The 25,981-nt window shown below is 38.0% G+C and overlaps 1 protein-coding gene across 4 annotated transcripts in view; it reads left to right on the top strand.

Moving 5' to 3' along the window:
* SHOC1 (shortage in chiasmata 1) overlaps nt 1–25,053 on the top strand; it is a 102,721-nt gene extending 77,668 nt beyond the window's left edge. For 3 of the 4 annotated variants that reach the window (XM_051843218.2, XM_051843221.2, XM_070055562.1), the window contains 11 exons: nt 1,082–1,154; nt 2,063–2,132; nt 2,979–3,157; nt 6,084–6,201; nt 7,584–7,695; nt 11,866–11,987; nt 17,667–17,760; nt 19,225–19,356; nt 19,709–19,858; nt 20,529–21,462; nt 23,880–25,052. In XM_051843218.2, the coding sequence (XP_051699178.2) occupies nt 1,082–1,154; nt 2,063–2,132; nt 2,979–3,157; nt 6,084–6,201; nt 7,584–7,695; nt 11,866–11,987; nt 17,667–17,760; nt 19,225–19,356; nt 19,709–19,858; nt 20,529–21,462; nt 23,880–23,980 (2,085 nt within the window). In that variant the 3' untranslated portion in view covers nt 23,981–25,052. Of the gene's footprint in view, nt 1–1,081; nt 1,155–2,062; nt 2,133–2,978; nt 3,158–6,083; nt 6,202–7,583; nt 7,696–11,865; nt 11,988–17,666; nt 17,761–19,224; nt 19,357–19,708; nt 19,859–20,528; nt 21,463–23,879 lie in introns of all 4 variants that reach the window. The other variant, XM_051843219.2, reaches the window with a different exon arrangement.
* Nucleotides 25,054–25,981: the final 928 nt, after the last annotated feature.

Below are 25,981 nucleotides of genomic sequence, written 5' to 3'. Positions count from 1 at the left end.
AATTTTGCATTTAAGTTTGAAATTATGAAATAGCCTATATTATTCGGCCACTTGACAATCTTCTCCTTATGTGAGGTAACAGAATGGAATCAGACTCGGGAAAAGGAGAAGTGGCATCATTACTCATGTGTCTCAAATTTAAGAGTACTTTTCTTTCTGTTATATGTAAGTTTTTATGGAATGGTTCTCCAGCTGTCAGAAATTGTGTCTGGTACCTGATGTACATCCAAAGCATACACACAATAAGCCAGAGACTCATCTTACATGATTGTACCAAAAAAGCCCTTAATTTATGCCTTGGACTATAGTGAAAATTATTTGCCCACTCTATCTCAAGCATCTTAAGGTTGCATTAATGAAGATTTAAAAGAAAATGCTTCTTAAAATGCTATCAAACAGAAAAGCAATTCAAATTGTTTAAATCTGGATACAAACTTATGCAGCCTTTTTCTTCTTTTTTCTCTTGATGTCTCCTATGTCTTTATATTTTCTGGTGCAGCTTTCTTAAGTCATTAAAATAAATGAAATCAATAAAAGAGAAATTGTTAATTGAAAGTGATTTGCTGTCCCCCTTCCCAAAATACTGTAATGGTGAGTAGGAAAACATAGCAGCAAATCATTTGTTTTCTGTAACAAATTCAAATATGTCTGAGTTGAATTTAACACTAACACTATGAATATAGACAGAGACAACTTTTGTGTTGATAGACACTTCAAAAAGTTTGTGGAGAAATGAAAAAAGGTAAGTTTATTTTGGTGAAAAAAATTTAAATACCTGCATAGTTTCTTCATAAGATCCACTTTCCATGAAATATTTTGAAGACTGCTTGAATGTGAGAATGCTTAAAGAATGCTAAGGCACCCTAACCCCCAATATTTTCCTCACTGATGTTTGATCTTATCAAAATTTATTTGTTTGTGTTTAAGCATTGACATCTCTTACAGCAGGAATATTTACCTTGTAGTCTTATTGTCATTAGTTTCATGTGATCAGTTAAATTTGTTATTTTGTCACTGAAGCAAAGCTATGAAAAAGAATTATCTTTCATATTACATACATGAAGTTCTTATTTTTGACTAGGTGCTGATTATAATAAGAATGGATTCAGATGATGAAAAGCATTTGCTCATTAAAATGCTTTCCAAAATAGAAGGTAGGGAGTTTTAAATTATGCTTACATGACAACAAATGCTTGAATATATAAAAATGTATTGACCTAGGCAGACTTTTTTTTTTTTTTTTTTTTTTTGACAGGCAGAGTGGACAGTGAGAGAGAGAGACAGAGAGAAAGGTCTTCCTTTGCCGTTGGTTCACCCTCCAATGGCCGCCGCGGCCAGCGCGCTGCGGCCGGCGCACCGCGCTGATCTGATGGCAGGAGCCAGGAGCCAGGTGCTTTTCCTGGTCTCCCATGGGGTGCAGGGCCCAAGCACCTGGGCCATCCTCCACTGCACTCCCGGGCCACAGCATAGAGCTGGCCTGGAAGAGGGGCAACCAGGACAGAATCCAGCGCCCCGACCGGGACTAGAACCCAGTGTGCCGACGCCGCTAGGCAGAGGATTAGCCTAGTGAGCCGTGGCGCCGGCAACCTAGGCAGACTTTTAAATTAATATATAATTAACATACCGTAACATTCATCCTTTAAAAGTATATAACTCAGATCCACCAGTTTTTAAATCAATGTAGATTATAAGTTGGCTATATAAATACACAATGCTGTATTTATGTTTTTATTATTAATAATTGATATATTTTAGAGATTGCCTATTTGTTGCTAAATAATACTGGTTTCTTACAACAACTCTGTGAATAGATTTTATTAATACAATTATAAAAATAAAAAAAGTGAACTTCATAAAGGTGATATAGCTTGACAAATCTCACAGGTGGTAAGTAAGTACCAGAATCAAGACTGAACCTAAATTTCTCTTGTTTCAATGTTGTTCTTCAACTTCTCAGACCACTACGGCCCTCACTGTCTACTCTTTCTACTTTGTGCCAGGGTACTCATGTCTTACGTGTAAAAACTTATTGAAAAAAGGTTTTTTATTTTCTCCCGGACAGGTTTAACATTTACTGAACTTAATTCGAATCAAGGAAGAGATTTTCTGGAATCTAACATTCTATTAAATGGGTAAAAATCTATTTATTCATTTATGAAAAGCAAACATACCAACTCCATTGGAAAAGCAAAATTTCTCTTAGAATTTCTCCTAGAATTTAACTCACAAAGTTTAATAAAATTTGAAATGTATCAGTGTTTTTACCCTATTCCTGAAAAACGTTTTCTTTCCATAAAACACTTTAACTTAGAGAATTTACTTGAGAATTATGTATATTAGTGTCCAAAAATCTAAGTTCAATTTTATTTTCCTTTTTTTTTTCCTTATTTTGCCTTTCTTTTTACCAATATATTTGCTCACTGGTATTTTTTGCATTTTCTCTCTTCTGGGTTCTTCTAATTCCTGAAGTACATCCTTGAGAAATCTTTCAGTGAGGGCCTGCTAGTAATAAATCTAGTATTGATTATCTAGAAAGTCCTTATTTTGTCTTAATTTGTATAAAAATTATTTATTTCTAATATTGGGAGCTAACTAATAAAAAAGGGTATAAAATAGAAACTAATAACATATATATCTTTTTAACTTTTAGATCGCTTTAGATAGAAAGCAGTAGTAGAAAATTTTAATTATAGTAGATCTGTGGTACTTGTTATAAAGTCAGGGTCTCTCCCATTTGAAGATGTGAAATAGCCCACAGTATTTTAATATCCTAGTATAAAAAAGTATCATCATCAAAAAAGAAAGGTTAAAAGAGATGAGTGGAATTGGAGAGCAAATCAACAGAGAATTCACAAGTGTCTTTCCACAATGAGCACACATAGAATAGAAAGAATAGCCAGAAACAGTCATCTTCTAGCATTCCAATTAAATAATGCCAAAAATATAATTCCATTTTCTTGATTTTCTTTTGTCTTCAGTACAAGTTCCTGTGTAATTGTACATAATCAATATATTGGAGCAGACGTTCCCTGGAATAATTTCTCATTTGTGGTGGAATACAATTATGTAGAAAACTCTTGTTGGACTACACACTGTGAAAAGTTGAATATTCCTTACCTGGCCTTAAAAATGGTTCTTCCGGACACAGTTTTGAAGAGTAAGAATATAAACAAAATCTTGTTTTTGCACCATTGGAATGAAAATGTTCTGTTTCCTATTTATGATCTATGTGGCATTAGAAGATTTGAGTTCAAGATGCAATCCCACCACTATCTGTATGACCTTGGACAAGTCATTAAATTGTCTCTTACCTTGTCTCTTACCATTTGTAAAGTAAGCTTTACTAATTACATTTATCTTCAACCCTTTATCTAACTTCTCAATCTTATTTATAATAGCACAATTTATTATAATTATATCCAATTTCAATCTGATGTTATTATGCAATAGTATTTTTTGTTGGTTTTTAGGGAAAAGTTACATAATGATATGTTGATTGACTTGGAACAGTTTAATATGCAACAAAAATTATCCACAAATACTTAGAAAAAAAGCCTAAAACCACTTCATGTATCATTTGATTTCTTTGCATTTCTCAATAACTCACTTATAACTAAGACTGTGAGTTCTCAGATCCATAAATCCCATATATTTTTTAGTCATAGTGTATCTCTGAATACTTGCCATCAGTTATTTTCTATCCATTTCAAATGTGGGTGGGAAATCTAAATAGACTGTGAGACATTCCAACCCAATTCTTTTTTTTTTATTTTTTATTTTTTGACAGGCAGAGTGGACAGTGAGAGAGAGACAGAGAGAAAGGTCTTCCTTTTGCCGTTGGTTCACCCTCCAATGGCCGCCGCGGCCAGCGCGCTGAGGCAGGTGCACTGCGCTGATCCGAAGGCAGGAGCCAGGTGCTTCTCCTGGTCTCCCATGCGGGTGCAGGGCCCAAGCACTTGGGCCATCCTCCACTGCACTCCCTGGCCACAGCAGAGAGCTGGCCTGGAAGAGGGGCAACCGGGACAGAATCCAGCGCCCTGACTGGGACTAGAACCCGGTGTGCCGGTGCCGCAAGGTGGAGGATTAGCCTAGTGAGCCGCGGCGCCGGTCTCCAACCCAATTCTAAAAATACAGTTGTTCTTTGGAGTCTTTGATATGTAGAATTGAATATTAAATTGATTAAATAATTGAAATGTGGGAACACAAGAGGATAAAATTTAAGAAGCATTCCAATTTATATAAGACTTCTTTCATTCTCATAAAGATGAACTCATTTATTTTATTCTAACCAATTTCCTACTTAGGAGCCATTTACAATATTTTAATTTTTCACTATTTTACTACAAAATTTATAATTGCTTATATATGATGTATCTTTATTTACTTGTTGTAAGAGTTGCAAATTCCAAGAAGTGAAAAGAAATATTGGGTCAAAGGTATATACACATTGATATATTGCCAAATAGCCTTCCAGGAATCCTGTCCACATTTTTGTGTGTGAAGAAAGTCTGAGAATATTCCTTCCTCCATCTGTACTATAAGTATCATTAACCTTTTTTGAAAGATTTATTTATTTATTTGAGAGGTAGAGTTACAGAGAAAGGGAGAGACAGAGAGTTCTTCCGTCTGCTGGTTCACTCCCCAAATGACTGCAGTGGCCAGAGCTGAGCCAATCTGAAGCCAGGAGCCAGGAGCTTATTCTGGGTCTCCCACGTGGGTGCAGGGGTCCAAGGACTTGGGTCATCCTCCACTGCCCTTCCAGGCCACAGCAGACAGCTGGATAGGAAGAGGAGCTGGGACTTGAACAGTGCCCATATGGGATGCTGGGACTTGAACAGTGCCCATATGGGATGCCAGCACTGCGGTGGAGGCTTAACCTACTATACCACAGTTCTGACCCATTATTAATATTTTTAAATATTTTATTTATTTATCTGATAGGTAGAGCAACAGAGGGAGAGAGAGAAAGGTCTTCCATCCACTGATTCACTCCCCAAAAGGCCACTATGGCCAGAGCTGGACCAATCTGAAGCCCGGAGCCAGTTATGATTTTTATACTACTCCTTGAACATAAACCTACAAGGATACTTCAAAAGGTTTTAGCCTAGTGGTTAGTGTACTGTGTCCCATGGGACTGGTGTTGTGGTGCCTTGGGCTGGGCCACGCCTGTGACACCAGCCTCCCCTATGAGGACCAGTTTGAGTCACAGATGGTGCTCTTCCTACCCAGCTCCCTGCTATTGTGTCTGGAAGACCCAAGTGGAGATCCTGGCTTCTGGCTTCAGCTTGGCCCAGAAACCAGAAGATGGAAGATATCTCTCTCTCCTTCCCTCTCTCTCTCTCTCTCTCTCTCTGTGTGTGTGTGTGTGTGTGCATGTGTGTGTGTGCAACTGCCTTTCAAATAAATTGTGAAAAAAAAAAAAATCCTCTGTCCCATATTGAAGTGCGTAGGCTTCATTCCTAGCTCTTGCTCCTGCTGATGAGAGTTCCCTCTCCCTCTCTCTTTCTCCACCACCCTCAAATAAAATTTTAAAAAAGAGGGGAAAGAGTTGTGGGAAAATGAAATTAAAAGATAATGTGTCTGGGGCTGGCGCTGAGGTGTAACAGGTAAAGCTGCCGCCTGCAGTGCCAGCATCCCATATGGGCACTGGTTCAAGTCCTGACTGCACCACTTCTGATCCAGCTCTCTGCTATGGCCTGGGAAAGCAGTAGAATTTGGGCCAATTCCTTGGGCCCCTGCACCTGCGTGGGAGACCTGGAGGAGGCTCCTGGATCCTGGCTTCGGATTGGCACAGCTCTGGCTGTTGCGGCCAATTGGGGAGTGAACCAGCGGATATAAGATCTCTCTCTCTCTCTCTCTCTCTCTCTCTCTCTCTCTCTCTCTGACTCTCCTTCTCTTTCTGTGTAACTCTTTCAAATAAATAAATATTTTTAAAAATAATGTCTTTTCAATGAACTTTTTGAAGTACCCTTCTATTATTTTCATATTTAGTGAGAGAGACAGGATGGGGGGATGGAGAATGAGAGAAGGAGAGAGGAAAAGATTAGAAAAAAAGAGAAATAATTATAAATTTTCTCTTATAGGAAACACTTTACTGGATGGATTTGGTGATTTCCTTCTGGAAATTCAGATTCCATATGTGTTTTTTGCATCTGATGGACTTCTTAATATTCCAGAAATACTTCAACTGCTAGAATCCAAGTAGGTTATTGGTTTTCTAATTGTAGTAAAGATGTATGCATATTCTGTAAGGCTATATATTATACTCTCTTGTGGCACTGTATCTGATTCAAGCCTGGAATTATATCACATAAGAATAGTTTTCCAGAGATTGTATATAGATTTATACTTCTCTCCCTGTACTATCCCCTCATAGTTATTGAATATCATCTCTTTTGGCAATGTTTACCAATTCTATGGGCAAAATAATATTTAATTGTTACTTAATTTTGTGTTTTATTTATGTTTCTTTTGTTACCTGCAAATATGAAGTTTTTTCTTGTGAATTTTATGTTCATATCTTTGGTTAATAGATAATGTTGAGAATGAATATTCTTGTGTAGGGAACTTTTAAAAAGATTTTATTAATTAATTAATTTATTTATTAAAAAGGCAAAGTGACAGAGGGAGGAGGAGAGAGAGCATCCTCTTTCATCCACTGGTTCATTCCCCAGATGACTGTGACAGCCAGATATGGGCCAGGCCAAACCCAGGATTCAGGAACTTCATCCTGTTCTCCCACATGGATGGCAAGGGTCCAAGTACTTGGGCCATCTTCCACTGCCTTCCCAGGCACATTAGCAAAAAGCTGAATCAGAGAGGGAGTAGCCAGGACTTAAACTGGCACTCCCATGTGCGATGCTAGTGTCATCGAAAGTGGTAGCTTATATCCCACAGGCCACAACACTGGCCCTCTTGTTTAGGGAGACTTTAAACACTATCTGGGAAATAGGACTATGAAGTACTAAATTAATTCTGCAATTCTTAGATCTTTAGTTCTAAGGTCATACCAACACTGAGTGTTTTAAAATCATGAAACACTTTATTATAACAAACAAGTTGTCACAGAAATGTTGGACCTTGGGCTGTATATCAAGGAAGGATAGCTGTGCTGTGATCTTAGTTAAATGCAAACCTATATTCCATGCCTTTGCTTTTTATACCTTAAGGCTAGGGAGCATTCATAGAAAACTATGATCTTATAAAAAGCAATTAAAATGAAGGCCAAATTTAAGGAAAAGGAAAATTATGACAAGTGCTGAATGTTTTAGCCTTATAACACAGTGTTTTGATTTCATGAATTATTATTCAAGGAACTATAATAAATTGGTCAGACAGTTGTAATAGTATTATGTGAAATAATATTTAATACATTGCCTAAGGCAACACATCTGAACTAATTTATTTTATATTCTGAATAAATCATAATTTCATTCCTCAAGTATATAAAACAGAATAAATTGATTTATTAAAGAAAAAGCACAATATTTCAAATAAGTTAGCATACATGAGGGTAATACAACTTTTCTTGAAGACTTTTTTCTTAGATATTTCATTTTTTTCAAGAATATTGTGTTTTACAGTTACAATATCACACTGGTGGAAAGATGCTACAGTGAGTCATTAAAACTCTTTGGAAGCACAGAGCATTATGTAGTGGTGACAGTTGATGAACACACTGCTGTCATTTTGCAGGTAAAACTATTTAGTAAAAAATACTAAACTCAGATAAATAAAAATATACATAACCAGCTGATTTGTTATTATCTTCTTATAAAGAGCTTAACATAATTTATCAGAAACTTCTTTTAAATTTTGCAGATGGGTTGTAGGTGCTAAAATCATCAGTGTATAAAACTGATTATTACTAAGCTCTTTTGAGGTCACAATTTATAACATATTTTTAAAAAGCAAATTATTATTGTATGTTGACCTATTTTTAAATACAAATATAGAAACATTACAGTGTTGGAAACTTTAAAAGCATATCCCTGTGGGGAGCAACTCGGACTAGACTAAGTTACTGGAATTAAGACTTATTCTATGCATCTGCTCTCCCACAATATGGCGCTGGGAGAGGAGAAAACAGCTTCTACACAGCTGCCTCCAGTTCAGCCAATAAACTGTAGGACTTGCTCCTGATTGGAGGAGAGCAGCGTACTCGGCGTGTGGGCAGCCGAGTTGGGATTGGCAGAGGAGGACTATAAAGGAGGAGAGAGACAGCATGCACCAGGAACATCTAAGAGGAACGTCTAAGGGGAACACCTGTGCAGCCCCCGAGAGAGCCGGCCGGCGGTGTGCCGCTCCCCCGCGGAAGTGGGGAATGTGGCAGGGGGAACCGCCCTTCCACCTCCGTGGAAGGGACGGTAGCCAACCCGGGAAGAACCAGCAGCAAACCCGGGGAGGGCCGAGCAGACGAAAGAACAGCGCAGGGTCCTGTGTCGTTCCTCCACGAAGACGGGGAGCGACATGATGGTGCCGTGACTCGGATATGAAGCCTAGGCAGGGTTTAGTGTCGTTCCCCCATGAAGACGGGGAGCGACATATCCCACCCACTATATATTAATTGATAACTGGTAATACGGAATTTTCTCTAAGGTAGATAGGAATTTTCCTCTAAGTAAGCTGATTTTATTTTTTAAGATTTATTTATCTATTTGAAAAGCAGTTACAGGGAGAGGGAGATACAGAAAGAGAGAGGTCTTCTGGTTGTGGGTTCACTCCCCAAAGTGGCTGCAAGGTGGGAGTCTGGCTGAAGCCAGAGGCCTGGAACTCCATCCACATCTTCCACAGGACTGGCAGAGGCCCAACACTTGAACCATCTTCTGCTGCTTTTCTAGGGACAGTAGCAGGAACTGGATCAGAAATAGAGCAGCCAGTACTCTAACCAGTGTTCATATGGGATGAAGTCATGACAGACAGCTGCTTAACCTGTTGTGCCTCAACCTGGGCCCAAGTAAGCTGGTTTTTAAGCAGAGATAAATTATCTTCAAAAACGTGCACAGTTTAGAATTTAAGATATCTAACGTCTTGACTGAATCTTCCTGGTGTGTTTTCTTGATTGGAGTACCAATTGCAAAGAAATTAATGAGGTGGGAGTGGAGAATAGAAACCAGGCTTGATGGTACCAAGTTAAGTTAATGACAGATATTGTAATGTACAAGTCCAATTTTCTGAGCATGTGTTACCATATAAGAACTGTAAGGTAGAAAACTAGAGCTCTGATAGGTTTCTAAGAGATACAGTCTTATTTAAAGTTCTTAAACAATTATTTTTTCCATTTGTCCCAATTGTTTTAACCCACAGTTACATAATTTATTGATTAGAGGAAAGATATTTCCTGAATTACTCACTCTATCAAAAATCACTGTGTTAAAGGACAAGGGAATTCCAGACTAGTAGATAAAGATCCAGTTGCCAAAATTGGGTCACTCTGTAGCCTATTTTTTTCATATTTAGGATGTCTGGAGTTTTTTTTTTTAAACCTTTAAACTAACAGTATTTTATTTAAGATAAACTGATTTCATGTAATTCACATATACATGAATATATATATATATATATCCCTCCTGTCCATGATTCCACCCTTCCTCCTCCTTCTCGAATCACCTCTCAATTTTTAAAATGATCTACTTTCAGTTTACTTTTATTCATAAAATTAACCCTACACTAAGTAAGAAGTTCAACAAATAGTAAGAAAAAAAAGTTGTTCCTCAGCAGTAGAGACAAGAGCTATAAACAATCATTGAATTTCAAAATTTGCATTTCATTCCTATACATTACATTTTTAGTACTCTGTTACCACAGATCAGGGAAAACACATGGCATTTGTCTTTTGGGGACTGACTTATTTCACTAAGTATAATTGTTTCCAATTGTATCCATATTGCTGCAAAAGATGGGATTTCATCCTTTTTTTACAGCTGAGTGGTATTCCATGCTGTATGTATGCCACAGTTTCTTTATCCAGTCAGTTAATGTACATATGGGTTGATTCCATATCCAACTATTACGAATTGAACTGCAGTGAACATGGGGTACAGATAACTCTTTCATATGCTGGTTTCATTTCCTTTGGGTAAATTCTAGGAATGTGATTGCTGGGTAATATGGTAGATCTATTTTCAGCTTTTTGAGCTGTCTTCTACAGTGGCTATACTAGTTTACATTCTCACCAACAGTGGAATAGGGTACATTTTTCCCCACATCCTCACCAGCATTTATTGTTTGTTTGATTCTGTATAAGAGCCATTCTAACTGGGGTGAGATGTAACCTCATTGTGGTTTTGATTTGCATTTCCCTGATGGCTAGTGATTCTGAGAATTTTTTTCATGTGTCTGTTGGCCATTTAAATGGCCTCTTTTGAAAAATGCCTGTTCAAGTCTTTCGCTTATTTCTTAACTGGATTATTTGTTTTGTTATTGTTGAGTTTCTTGAGCTCTATATAGATAGTTAACCCTTTATCAGTTTCATAGTATGAGAATATTTTCTCCCATTCTGTTGGTTGCCTCTTCATTTTGCTGAGTGTTTCCTTTGCGGTGCAGAAGCATCTCAACTTGTGTAATCCCATTTATCTATTTTGGCTTTGATTTGCCTATGCCAGTGTTTTACAGAGTTTCCCCAATGTTCTCCTCTAGCAATTTGATGGTATCAGGTCATAGATTTAGATCATTGATCCATTTTGAGTTGATTTTTGTATAAGGTGCAAGGTAGGGGTCTTGTTTCATGCTTCTGCATGTGGAAATTCAATATCCCAGCACCATTTGTTGAAGAGACTGTCCTTTCTCCAGGGATTGATTTAGCTCCTTTGTCAAAGATTAGTTGGTTGTAGATGCATGGATTGAATTCTGAAGTTTCTATTCTGTTCCATTGATCTATGTCTATTTTTGTGCCAGTACCAAGCTGTTTTGATTATAACTGCCCCATAGTATATTATGATGCCTCCAGCTTTATTTCTGTTGTTTAAGGTTGATTTAGCTATTCAGAGACTCTTGTGTTTCCATATTAATTTCAGCATCATTTTTTCTAGATATGAGAAGAAAGTTATTGGTATTTTGATTGGAATCACACTGAATCTGCAAGTTGCTTTTGGTAGTATGGACATTTTGATGATGTTGTTTCTTCCAATCCATGAACATGGAAGATTTTTCCACTTTTTTGTGTCTTCTATTTCTTTCTTTAATGTTTTGTAATTTTCACCGTAGAGATTTTTCATCTCCTTCATTAAATGTATTCCAATGTATTTAAATTTTTCTGTAGCTATTTTGAATGGGATTGAGCTTATAAATTCTTTCTCAGCCATGGTATTGTCTGTGTATACAAAAGCTATTGGTTTTTGTGTGTTAATTTTATATCCTGCCACTTTACCAAACTCTTTTATGAGTTCCAATAGTTTCTTTGTGAAGTCTTTTGGTTCTCCTATATATAGAATTATGTCATCTGCAAATAGAAATAATTTGACTTCCTCCTTCCCAATTTATATTCCTTTGATTTATTTTCTTGCCTAATGGCTCTGGCTAAAAGTTCCAGGACCATATTGAATAACATTGGTGAAAGTGGGCATCCTTGTCTGGTTCTGAATCTTAGTGGAAATGCTTCCAACTTTTCCCCATTTAATAAGATGCTGGTTGTGAATTTATCAGAAATTGCCTTGATTGAGTTGAGGAATGTTCCTGTTGAAGCTACCATTAGCTGTTTTACATTTACTATGGCTTTTCCCCCTACTACTTCCTATGTGATTTTAATTTTTCTGTGAAATGGAGCTCTATTCCATGCTTCTTTTCAGGTTATCATTTATATATAAGAGATTCTCAAAATATTATAATACTTTCATAACGACTAACGAATCTTTTATTTCATGATAGAACCTAGAAGAATTGAATTGTGAGAAGGCATCAGACAATATCATTATGAGACTCATGGCATTATCATTCCAGTACAGCTATTGTTGGCTAATTTTATACAAAAAAGAAACACTAAATTCAGAGTAAGTAAACATTTTTTCATCCAAAGTCATATTCATATTAAGTTATTCATTTTTAAATAAAAATAGCTATGTAGATTTTCTGCTTGCTCATCTAGTTTAGGTCAGAGGTTCTCAAGATGGAGGAATAGTCATAGGAAAATAAATTGGAATTTTGGAGCTAATACATGTTCTCCTGTGCAATCATTCTCCCCACCCCATCTCACTAAGAATTGCTGTTGCTTTAGTATTGTATTTGAAATACTGAAGTTGTCTGAAAAAGAGAAGTCAGCCTTAAATCATTTCACTTTAAAATTTTATAATCAGACTATCATCTTGCTCTGCTTTGTTTCATTGATGTGCTTAATTGAGAAAATATAAAAAATCCATTCCGAAACACCGACTGAAGTTGTCATTGTGTGTGTCTCCTTGCCTTTACCTCTAAGCATTATGAACCAAATGTCCTAACTTTCTCCTTTTATTCTCTGCCATTTGGCTTTTCCCCCTACCTCTAGACTGATCTCTGTCTCTCAAAGGTCACTCATGACTTTGTTATAATCATCTCAAAACTATTTTTATATTTCACTGCTTTAAAGTATCTTTTAAAATTTTATTCATTTTATTTATTTGAAAGGCAGACAGGCAGGCAAGCAAGCAGAGAACTCCTATTCACTGGCTTGGCCTGCAAATGCCCACAACGCGCAGGGATGGACCAGGCCAAACTCAGGGACCAGGAACTAAACCCAAGTCTCCCACATGGGCAGCAGGAGCCCAGCTACTGGAGACATCACTTGCATCCTCTGAGGGTGCATATTAGCAGGAAGCTGGAATGGAGAGTGAAGCCACGTCTTGAACCCAGGCACTCCAGTGCTCTCAAGTATTACATAGTTGTCAATGCTTGCTTTCTTGGAACTTTCCATGTAGGTGACTCTTCAATGTTTTTGATCTCTTCTCTTTGTGAAATATCTCTGTCTTTGCCTATTCTTCTTCGTCCCAGTCTCCAGACATATTTGTTGAGTTCTCTTTTTTTCCTACCTATCCAGTAGAAATTTTACTCCTCCTATAGCTCAGTCATCATCTCTCTATATATTATTATTATAATTATTTCTGCAATTGCAGTCTCTCTTTAGAATTCCTGACATGCATCTTTAATTTTCTGTTATTTTGATCAAGAGATTCCACAAATTTCCAAAATCAACATGTTCAAATATTTATTCATTGTATTCTCTATCTCTTCCAAACTTGTATCTTCTCTTACCTGCACTTACATTTTTGGCATTGTCTTTCTTTTGATCACCAAAACTGGGAAACAAATCCTGTAGATTCAAATACTGGACTTTCCCTTCTATCTATCTTCTTCCTCCACTTATTAACAGTGTCTTAGTTCAGATTGTCATATTGTAGATGAACTTTTTTTATTTTAATTTATTTGAAAGAGAGAAGGCGAGACAGAGAGAGAGAGAGAGAGAGAGAGAGAGAGAGAGAGATGTCTTCCATCCGCTGGTTCACTCTCCAATTGGCTACAATGGGTGGAGCTGTGCCGATCCGAAGCCAGGAGCCAGGAGCTTCCTCTGGGTCTCCCACATGGGTGCAGGGGCCCAAGGACTTGGACCATCTACTACTGCTTTCCTAGGCCAGACCAGAGAGCTGGAAAGGAAGTAGAGCAGCCGGGACTAGAACTGGTGCCCATATGGGATGCTGGCACTGCAGGCGGTGGCTTTACCCACTATGCCACAGCGCCGGCCCTGTAGATGAACTTTTATGAGACTACTAACTGTTTTCACACCTCCAGATGTCTCTCATTGTTCCTGTCCAAAATCTATCATGGAGCCAATTGATATTCCTAGAACAAGACTCATTATTTCACTCTGATAAGAGGCCTTCACTGACTTACTCATTATTTACTGAATGCAAATACAGTATTCACTTTAATATTCAAAGTTTTCAGAATAAGATGGCAGCCTCTATTTTCAGGCTTAGTTTTTACGGGTTTTCCATTTTAACTGAAAGAACTGCTCAATGCTTTGCGTACGTGTTCTTGGTTTCCCACTTCTACTTTGGCTCATAATTTCTCTCTTTCTGAAACATTTCCCCCTTCCTCCTGCTATTTCATCTGGTGAAATGTTGCCCATCTTTCAGGACCTTTCCCCAAACATCACTTTTTCTATTCTGCCTTTCCTTAACATGCCACTCACACACACAGGTATCAGATCTGTCTGTGCTCTCTCTTTGACCTTTTTCTCCTTTCACTCCTTAGTTCTCTTGTTTTTTCCTCATCTGTGGTATGTCTGTATTATCTTTTTGGAGTACTTATAGCACTGAGCACATTGCTTTCACTTGATAGATGCTTGGTAAATATCCCTTGATTGAATGAATGAATCTTTCCTACCAAATTGGAAATTAGTTTTACTCATTTTTTATCCCTGCAGAGCCACATCATTCATGATAGAAATTTTTAACACATTCCTTAATTTAATTATCATAAAAAGAATAGAAAACAATTACATGATATAAAACTATCTTCTTTGACATTACCTGTATGATACTTTCTCTTTATTGACTTTCTGATTCCTCTATTTTATTTACCCACTGTACAATTATTATCATGTGAGGATGAGTATAAGTTAGAATGTAAGAATCTAAACATCTTGTGTTTTTATTGCTTCTATCAACAAATAATCTCTAGCAAGTCATTTAGCGTAGTTTTATTTATCACAACTGAAAAGTAAAATAATATTTCAGCCTAAAACCTTCATTTTGAGCAATAATAAAGGCTCTAAGGCCTTTTAAGCTTGGAACTTTTTGTAAAGCATTTTTTTTTTTTTTTTTTGACAGGCAAAGTGGACAGTGAGAGAGAGACAGAGAGAAAGGTCTTCCTTTGCTGTTGGTTCACCCTCCAATGGCCGCCACGGCCGGCGCACTGCAGCCGGCGCACTACGCTGATCCGATGGCAGGAGCCAGGTGCTTCTCCTGGTCTCCCATGGGGTGCAGGGCCCAAGCACTTGGGCCATCCTCCACTGCACTCCCTGGCCACAGCAGAGAGCTGGCCTGGAAGAGGGGCAACCGGGACAGAATCCGGCGCTCTGACTGGGACTAGAACCTGGTGTGCCGGTGCCGCAAGGTGGAGGATTAGCCTAGTGAGCCCTGGCGCCGGCCTCTTGTAAAGCATTTTAAACTTTGTCCAGAACCTGGAAGAGTTCTGTGTGAATATCTGATTTGGACAGTTTAAAAATCACTTTTAGATTATTATCTACAAGTTCTAGTGGTGCAATTGAAGTACAGGGGAGAAAAAAAGAAAATTCAGGCTTATTTTTAATCAGATTTTTGTGAAAAAAGTAATTATGTGGTACTCAGAGATAACTTTTATATTCAGGATATGAAGAGTTATCTTTTATTCACAATAACATATTATTATAAAATATAATGATTTTTGGCTGGCGCCGTGGCTCACTAGGCTAATCCTCCGCCTGCGGTGCCGGAACCCCGGGTTCTAGTCCCAGTCTGGGCGCCGGATTCTGTCCTGGTTGTTCCTCTTCCAGTCCAGCTCTCTGCTGTGGCCCGGAAAGGCAGTGGAGGATGGCCCAAGTGCTTGGGCTCTGCACCTGCATGGGAGACCAGGAGGAAGCACCTGGCTCCTGGCTTCAGATCGGCGCAGCACACCAGCTGTAGCGGCCATTTGGGGGGTGAACCAATGGAAAAGGAAGACCTTTCTCTCTGTCTCTCTCTCTCTCTCACTATCTAAATCTGCCTGTCAAAAAAAAAAATGATTTTTAAACTTTTATGCATGTCAGTTCTATAGCTTTATAATATATACTTTTTAAATTAATTTATTGTTTATTTTTGTTAATTTTTAAAATTAATTTATTAATTTATTGTTAAATTATTGAGAGACAAGGAGACAAAGTTGTCAAAAACTGGTCCACTCCCCAAATGCCTGCCAAAACCAGGGGCCAAAAATTCAATCCAGATCTCCCATGTGGGTGGCAGGAACCCACTTACTTGAGCTGTCACTGCTGCCTCTCAGGGTCTGCATTAGTAGGAAACTGGAGTCAGGAGCTAAGCAGTGCTGAGTGCTGATCCAGGTACTCTAAAATTGAAATGTGGTGTCTTAACCACATGGCTAAATGCCTCCCCCCTCCATATTTTTTTGTGACTGAAACATTTAGGAAATGTCTTAACCAAATGAGAGAAATTCAAAATACAAAATAAATAGTTGGAATGACCTTAGTAATTCATACCATTAGTTCCTGTCCGGGGAAGAGTACCAGGGGTCCTTGCAACCACTGTGGGCTCAGTGGCTTTTCAGGACTCACAGAACTCAGGTCACGGCCATGACTTATTACAGTGTTAGTTTTTTTTAAAAAAAGATTTATTTATTTATTTGAAAGGTAGAGTTACAGAGAGGCAGAGGCAGAGAGAAAGAGAGAGAGGTCTTCCATCCGTTGGTTCATTCCCCAAATGGCCACAACAGCTGGAGCTGTGTCAATCTGAAGCCAGGAGCCAAGAGCCAGGAGATTCTTCCAGGTCTTCCGCATGGTGTGGGGCCCAAGGACCTGGGCCATCTTCCCTGCTTTCCCAGGCCATAGCAGAGAGCTGGATCAGAAGTGGAGCAGCAGGATCTAAAACCAGTGCCCCAATGGGATGCCAGCACTGTAGGCTGCAGCTTTACCTGCTAAGCCACAGTGCTGGCCCCACAGTGTAAGTTTACAAAGCTTTATAGTGCAAACTTAGCAGGGAGATAAAGCTCTTAGGGCAAAATCCAGTGAAAACCAAGAGGAAGCTTCCTAGAGTTCTCTCCTAATAGTGTCACATAGGACATGTTTAAATTCTTCAACTACAAGTTGTGAGAACACTTGTAAAATTTTGTCTACAAGGAAAGTTCATCAGACACATAGTACCCAGGATTTAGGTACCCTCTGCCTAACACATTTAGAAATTGTAGATACACTAAATAGTAAAGTAGGTGTTCACCAAAACCACATTATTTGTATAAACAGTTTAAGTACAGTGAGCCACTCTTAATGGAAGAAGCTTACATGAGGAAGAAGCCATCTCACAGGAATGAAAAACCAAGAAATGAAGAGAGCTACTATCTGAATGACTTTGAGCCCCTGGATCCAAAAATGCATTTCCTGGGGCTTCTAAGTAATATGAACCAGTAATTTCCTCTGTTGCAAAGAATACCTTAAGTTGGTAAACGTAACAGAAATATCTACCCACAGGTCAACACTCAGCATCTGGTCTGTTTAATAACTATAAAAGGGAAAAAAGAGTACATTTTCTAGTTCGGGAAAAAGACCTAAAGAAGAGTCTAGGTATCCTGGTTCTAGTCAAGTGTTCATATCAACCTGTTACTTTGACCAGGGAGATGGAGTATTCTAGTTGGTTAGGCTTTGTCTTACAGTCATCCTGGGGTCTGTAAAGAGATGGGTCAAACTTCTCCCCACACCCCCACAACTCCCCATGCACATGCCCTCAGCATTCCCTAGATTTAACAGTGTTGTTGAGGAATGCAGGTGGAAGTGTTTTGTCAAAAAAGTTCAGAATAGACAAGAAAAAAAACAAAACGTGAGTCTGCCATACTCGTATTGTCCTAGCCAGGTTATTCTGGTGACATAATGAAACAGAGAAAACAAAATGAACTTTTAATAAATACAATCAGTTGTCAAATGAGTAGAAATGTATTAGTATAATTCTTTTTAGGTACCATCTTACAGAGAAAACACTTCATCATCTAGCACTGATTTATGCAGCGTTGGTTTCATCTGGGCTAAAATCTGAAGAACTGGATGTAAAGGTATTCTTTTCCAATATGTACGTTTGTAAGTATTTTTCATAAATGAAAATTATTTTCAAATTCAAATGCCTGCTGGGAAGAAACATTAAATGGATATATTAAAAGCTTCTTAAAAGCCCAATAAAGAACAGTTTCAAATTAATAAATATTTTTACCACTTAAATTTCTGTTCTAAAAGCTTTTAGTTTAATGAATTTAAAACTTAAATCATTGTTTTTTAATTTCTACTTAAAATATTTTTTAAAAATTGCAGGATATGGTTAAAAATAAACATTCATTCATCAAAAATGTTCCTTATGCAGTATATACTAAGTTTTTATCTACTGTAAAATGGAAATCTCTTGACATATGACAGTGTGTTAATAAATTGTTAATTTCAAGTCAGTCTCCTTTCTTGGCCCTCTTCTTCAGCATCCTGCTCTGACACTTAGATAGTTGTCCAAGTTCAGGACTCAATGCTCTTCTATTACCACTTTATATTCCTTCCTTTATAAACTCAGACGTTCCTATAGATGTAGCTTTCATTTCTGAGTATAATTTTCCAACTTATCTTGATATTTCTTCAGGTCTACACCTCCATTCTAGCAGTCTACTAGAAATACCTACATGAATATCCCAGAAACACCTCAAACTCTGATGTTGAAAACACGCAATAACAGGGGGCGTAGCAGGTTGAGCTGCTGCCTGTGACGTTGGCATCCCGTATGAACACTGCTTGGACCCCTGCCTTCCAAATGGGAGATCCAGATGGAGTTCCTGGCTCCTAAAAATTGACAGGAAATGGAGATTATTAGGAAACTCCTTTTCAGGGTTAAGTTACACACACACACACACACACACACAAAGTTTTGCCAGGGATGTCTTAGAATCAAATATACTAAGATTATATGAACAATTCCCAAAATACTGGGAATGACTACTTTAAATTAATATCTTTTTTTAATATGACATCAAGTTTATTTATAAGTATCCTTTTTTCTTTTTTTAACACTTTATTTCAGAATAGTTTACATTTACAAAATGTAATCTTTATTTTTTAACTTCTTGAAAAATATTGTACTATATTTTAAAAATTCTTACTTTCAGTTAACTGATGTTTAACCTAGAAAAAGCAAAATATTAAATATTACAGATGTATTCAAATTGCTGCTTCTTCTATTGTAGATGAAACATAACACCAAATAAATGATTTTATTATAAATGTCAAAAGAAAGTGAAGGAAAATAATTTAGTCCAAAAATATTGGAAAACACAAGGATATCATATTTAAAGAAGGAAATAAAATAGCCTCACAAATAAAATGTCCTGGGTTTCATGTAGATAAATTCACAATTATATTTAATATATTTTAAAGATTAGAATCTGCTATTTTTAAATTTTCTCTTCTGGCCAATGACTTTTTTAATATTACATTTTGCCTCCTTATCTTTTCTATAATATAACATATAAAAATATATTTTTTAGCTTGTAATTGCCCCAGGAGTAGAAGAGGCTGCGTTGATAATTCGACAAATTGCTGACCACAATTTAATGACCTCGAAGAAAGAACCTCATGATTGGTTGGATAAATCTTGGCTTGAAGTTTCACCATCTAAGGTTTATTTCCTAAATGTATAAATTAGATATTTACAAAGCAAATATAAATAAAAGGTGTCTTCAAAAAGTTCATGGGAATTACATTATGGAAAAATTATGGATAGATTTCAATTTTTTGCACCAAAATAAATTTATCTTTTAATTCCATTTTCCCATGACTTTTAAAATACCCTCATCCATATGCTTGGATTTCTTTTCTGAATTTCTTGAATTTCTTTTTTTGAATTTATTGTCCAGGTGTCCCAAATTAAGTGGTTGGTGTAATGACTAAACTTTTAATCTGCTAGAGTAGAATAAAATAGTCTTTCAAAAGAGCAGTGGCTGATTGATCATTCTTTAAACTATTTTCTAGGAAGAAATGTATTTACTTGATTTCCCATGTATTAATCCACTGGTGGCTCAGCTCATGTTAAATAAAGGACCTTCTCTGCATTGGATATTATTAGCAAACCTGTGTCAACTTCAGGAAGTCCTACCTGAAGTTCCAGAAAAAGTGTTAAAGGTTAGTTATTTGAGATCCATATTCTTGTATCAGTTTCTGTCCTTTCACTTGAAAATCTATTTTTACCATAGAGTTTTCAAAATTAAGGCCTGAAAATTTCATTGTTTTGGATTTCACAGAGAAATAATTTATTTGACCTGAGTTTCTCATTAGCTGTAGAATTCTTAATTAGCTATCAACCACATTATATATTTTAAAGGTATTTCATATAGGCGATTCAGTTAGGTTAACACCCTTTAAATCATTTTGAAATGTTATTGTGCCACAAATAGTAAATTATGCATCCTATTTACATTAATTCACATTCCCTCTTCCAAACAGTCCTGGTGACCTTCATTAGGGCAATAAATAGAACTTTAGTCTTATTGGTATTATTTTAAGGAAACAGTACTCATATATAACTTATTTAACTAGAAATTCTGTTACACTTGCTGTAAACCAAACGGTGCTCTAAAAAAATAAAGGCTATTAAAAATTCCATTATAAGTGATTAGAAAACAGATGCAAATTATGTTTTTCTTTTAATGGAACCTAATTATTTTATGTTCTTAATACATGGATCAATGTAATATCTATGGATACACTATATATATTTTGCATAGATAAAAATTTATTTATATGTATGAAACTTATTATTTGTATTATATTGACTAATTTTTTAATTTTTTAGCATTTTTGCAGCATTACTTCTTTATTCAAGATTAATTCTTCTTCCATAACAAAATCACCTCAGATTTCATCACCTCAGGAATACAAGAATCAGAGTTCAGCTTCCGACTTTTCAGACCCTATCACTGAACGATATAATGAATATTACCAATATTCAGATTTAGGAGAGAGAGCACGAGAAGACACAAACACCACTTATAACACTTTTCATGAGGAACTAAGAGAAATGCTTCCCACTTTATCATCTGCAAGTTCTTATAACCAGACCAACTACTGGAAAGACTTCAGTTGTAGCCCTAACGTAGTACAGAATAATCCTTGTCCAATTAATCTGGAATTAAGGAAAGCAGCTTGTAACTCATTTCTAAACCAGAATGACTCAGGCTCAGATGTCTTTTCGTTGGGTCTAACACAAATTAATTATGAATCCACAATACCACCAATTGACACTCAGAGGAGAGCTACCCCTAATTTTATAAATTATCAGGAAAAACAGATACATGAAGCAAAAGGCTCCAAAAACAAGGAAGTATTTGCCCCCATCTTTTCACTAATGGGCTCTCAATCTCCTCATTTGAACCGTAAGAAAAATGTGTGGGAACCACAGACTCATTCATTCAACTTACAATGTGGCATGGAGCAGACTACGTGTAACGAATGGTACTCTCAGAAAGGTAATCTATTCGCTGACCAGCAGCAGTATCTACCAGACCAGTTAGAAGGCTTCCCTTGGAAAAGTTCAAATGCTGCGACTGAGAAGACTTTCAGGGGAGACATACCATCTGTTCCCAGTTTAGATTTTTCTCCTGCTTCTAATGTAAATCAGAAAGAATCCAACCGTAGCCTTTATTTCTACCAAGGAACTGGGAAATGTTTAAGTCAGAAAAGGCACCTTGAATCTTCATCTAACTCAGGAGACAAGGAATCATTAACAGGTAACACAATTTAATGGTCGATAAAACTACTCTCAAATTTAATTTTAATAGATAAAACCATTTCCAAATTAAGAAAAAAGATTGTTCTAATTATCTCATTTTAATTTCTACAAAAAGTTTTGGATCAAGGAGAAAATCAAAACTACTAGGTTTTATTTTAGAGAAATAAATACAAAGAGCATACATCTACTTTTTTTAAAAAATGTATTTATATATAAATATTTATTTGAGAGGCAGACAGAAACAGAGAAATTGAAAGAAAGATTTTTCATCTGCCGGTTCAGCAACAGCCCAGCCAGGCTTTGCTGTGTTATTGTAGGTTGTTTAATTCTAACAAGTCTATTAGGTTCTACTATTAGCTCAATTTAGATGGATTTTTCTAAAAGATTGATTGATTGATTGATTGATTTGAAAGGCAGAGTTACAGAGAGATAGGGAAAGAAAGAGAGATCATCCATCTGCTGGTTCACTCCCCACATGGCCACAATGGCCACAGCTGGGCCAGACCAAAGCCAGGAGCCAGGAGCTTCTAACTGGTCTGCCATGTGGGTGCAGGGGCCCAAGCACTTGGGCCATAATCTGCTGCTTTCTCAGGCACATTAGAAGGGAGCTGGATTGGAAGTGGAGCAGCCGGGGCTCAAACCAGCATCCATGTGGGATGCCAGCATTGTAGACAGTTGTGGCTTTACCTGCTACACCATAGTGCCAGTCCCTGCAACTTGTTAAAAGGACAATTCTGTTTTCTCATTTTTATTAATTACACCTTTTCTTTCTGTGTGATTCTTAGTCCACTGACCTGATCATCTAGAACAAAATATTACATTTTAATTCATACAAATGGGGCCTTATCACCATGGGGACAAAAAGAAGTGGGGGGAAGAACTTAAGCTGCAAAGCATCTCTTTTGCACAGATCCTTTGCCTTTTGTGAGAGGAGCCCAGAAAATCTTGTATTCTTTTTTTAAATAAAAGAGAAACTCTACCTTTTTAAATTATTATTTTTAATTAATTTATTTAATTGAAAGCCAAAGTTACACAGAGAGAGGAGAGGCAGAGCGAGAGAGAGAGGTCCTCCATCTGATGGTTCACTCCCCAATTGGCCGCATCGGTCAGAGCTGCACTGATCTGAAGCCAGGAGCCAGGAGCTTCTTCTGGGTCTCCCATGCGGGGTCAGGGGCCCAACGACTTGGGCCATCTTGTACTGCTATCCCAGGCCATAGCAGAGAGCTGGATGGGAAATGGAGCAGCCAGGTCTTGAACCGGCGCCCATATAGGATGCCGGCACTTCAGGCCAGGGTGTTAACCCGCTAGGCCACAGTGCCGACCCCGGTTATTAAACATTGAACAGCTTGCTCCTGATGCCAGCCCAGGCTCTCCCAAGCTTCACAGTGAAGGACTAAGATCTTATCATCATTAATATTCTCTGTGTTGTGTCTCATTGTTCGTGTTTGTAAACATGCCAAAATGAATTCCAGACGGATTCCTGAGATTACCCTGCAAAAAGAAATATGTCTTTAGTGAATATGATCTCCTACAGATTAGAGAATATAAATATATGAGAAAAATAATCAGGTGGAAAAAATCTGCAGTCAGGAATAGAAAAGGCAAACTAAAATTTTTTTTAAAAAAGAGGGAGAAATTGACATAATTACATACTCTCACCACACAGATACACAGATAGATATAGAGGAAGCAGTCAGTATGTCTTTGGATTGGATTCAAAGTCTGCCAGAGTGAACTTCTAACCTGTATGCTAATTAATGAGGATGTATTAGAAACCTTCAGGCATACCATAGAGATGAAGTAGTCTAACTTCTCATTCATGAGAGAAATTGAAGTCCTGGGAGATGTAACTGTTGGTACAAGGCATGAGCATACAAATATGTGTATTGAACACTACCTTCTAGAGGTCGTCGCTGTGGTACAGCAGGTTAAGTTGCCCTCTGCAGTGCCACCATCCCACAGGGGCACCGGTTCGAGTCCCGGCTGCTCCACTTCTGATCCAGCTCCCTGCTAAGGTGCCTGGGAAACGACAGAGGTTGGCCCAAGTGCTTGACTCCATGTGGGAGACCTGAAGAAGCTACTGACTTTAGTCTGGCGCAGCCTTGGCTGTTGCAGCCATTTGGGGAGTAAACCAGCAGATGGAAGATGTCTCTCTCTGTCTCTCTTCTCTCTCTCTGCAACTCTGCCTTTCAAATAAATAAATTAATTAAAAAACTAGTTTCTAATACTGGGTCATTCAGTGCAGATGCATTTATGATTAAAATGTGACTTTTAATAATTATTTTATCCCAGGGTGGAAATTTTAACAACTCTAGGTAGTTATCAAAGAGGATCTACCTGAATAGCTGGGGAAGGAGGAGCTATATTTTATTATTATAAGCAATAAAATGGTTTTTATTTTTCTCTTTTTAACAGGTTTCATGTACTCGCAACTACCACAATTCAAGAAACGACGTCTCACTTATGAAAAAGTCCCTGGTAGAGCTGATGGACAAACCCGGCTGAGGTTTTTTTGAAAAGTAGAAAGGACAGTGATTCATGTCATATTTCACTGCTTTTGGTGAAAATTCAGTAGCAGAATTATTTAATTTGCTCAGACATTAAAGAAAATGCAATTATTAAATATTCTCAGTGTTTACATCTTAAATTGTCATGCCTAATTGCCCTACTACTAGCATCTTTGTAAGTAAAATATTGAAATGTATCAGTTAGTATAATAATTATAAGATTCAAAGTGTCTTCCAGATTCACGGAGACATCACAAACCTTTTAAATGCGTCTCTATCACTGTTTGAGCCTCTCAGTCAAGAAGTGAAAATGACCAGCTGCAACCCTGCAACACCAAGATCTAAAGCCTAGGGCAAAATTAGGGAGTTTTGAAAAATTTTTAAAAGTTTTATGTATGTATGTATGTATGTATTTATGAGGCAGACACAAACAGGGAGAGATTTTCCTTCCACTGGTTCACTCCCCAAATGCCTACAACAGCCAGGGCTGAGCCAGACCAAAGCCGAGAGCCTAGAATCCAATCCAGATCTCCTGCATGGCTGGCAGAGGCCCAAGCACCTGAGCTGTCATCTGCCACCTCCCAGGATGCGTTAGCAGGAAACTGGATCAGAAGCCAAGTGGGTGGACTTCAACTGGCGTTCTGATACGGGATGCTGGTGTCCCAAGTGGCCGCTTAACCTGCTGCACCGCAACACCCACCCCTATTCTACTTTCTTTATTAAAGCTCTGGTAAGATTGCGCCTAAACCGGAAGAGCTTTAAGCCTTCTTCTGGTGGGTAAGGCTGAGATCTCACTGTTTGCAGACAGCCTTTACCCACCATTCATCACCTTCCCGAGAAGAGGGGTTTCCTCACAGGCCACGGGTCAGGGCTGTCAGGGGACGCTTACGTTACTCCTATGGGAGGCAGTCCTAGTGAAAGAATTCAAAACCATCTGGCACGTACAAAGCACTCTGTACTTGTTTGATTTTATAGGTGAAGCCACCTCTCAGGGCACACTTACAAGTGTGGAACTGTTTTTTTTTTTCTTTACACAGGCTCTGTAGTGAGTGTGTGTGCATGTGTGTGTATAATATTATTAAGAAATTTTTTTTGACAGGCAGAGTGGACAGTGAGAGAGAGAGACAGAGAGAAAGGTCTTCCTTTTCTGTTGGTTCACCCCACAATGGCCACTGGGGCCGGCATGCTGCGGCGGGCGCACTGGGCTGATCCAAAGGCAGGAGCCAGGTACTTATCCTGGTCTCCCATGCGGGTGCAGGGCCCAAGGACTTGGGCCATCTTCCACTGCACTCCCGGGCCACAGCAGAGAGCTGGCCTGGAAGAGGGGCAACCGGGACAGAATCCAGCGCCCCGACTGGGACTAGAACCCGGTGTGCCGGCGCTGCAAGGCAGAGGATTAGCCTAGTGAGCCGCGGCGCCGGCCTATTTAGAAATCTTGAGATAAGCTTTTCCTAGACAGAGAAATAATTAGATAAATCAAAACTAAAGGGACCTTTAACAAATATTTCTTAGACACAGGATAATAATCCCAACCAAATTCTCAACAAAGGACTTTGGTCTGCAGTTCTTGGAAGGGGCAGAAAGAATGGAGTGTGCCTTACCTAACAATAGTCATAGCCCTGTCTCTTCTCATGAAAGAGAAAAAACATTCTGAGACAGTGTATGTGACAGCTCCCATGTGCAGGCTTTCCCCATAATTTCTCATGGCATCGTAACCTGACCACCATCTATAATGAAACTATCAATATAACCAATCCATCATTCATTTTCTTTTTTTTTTTTTTTTAGATTTATTTTATTTATTTGGAAGGCAGAATTAGAGAGGGAGTAACAGAGACACTACCTTCTACTAGTTCACTCCCTAAGTGGCTGCTACAGCTAGTCCTAGCCAAAGCCAGGAGCCTGGAACTCCACTACTTTCCCAGGAGCATTAACAAGGAGCTGAATTGGAAGTAGGGCACCTGGGACTTGAAGTGGCGTCCATACGAGATGCCCGCATAGCAGGCAGCA

Source organism: Oryctolagus cuniculus, chromosome 1, assembly GCF_964237555.1.
Source record: "Oryctolagus cuniculus chromosome 1, mOryCun1.1, whole genome shotgun sequence".
NCBI classification, from domain to species: Eukaryota; Metazoa; Chordata; class Mammalia; order Lagomorpha; family Leporidae; genus Oryctolagus; species Oryctolagus cuniculus.
Note: the sequence above shows the minus strand (reverse complement) of the source record. Positions and strands in the feature narration are given on the sequence as shown.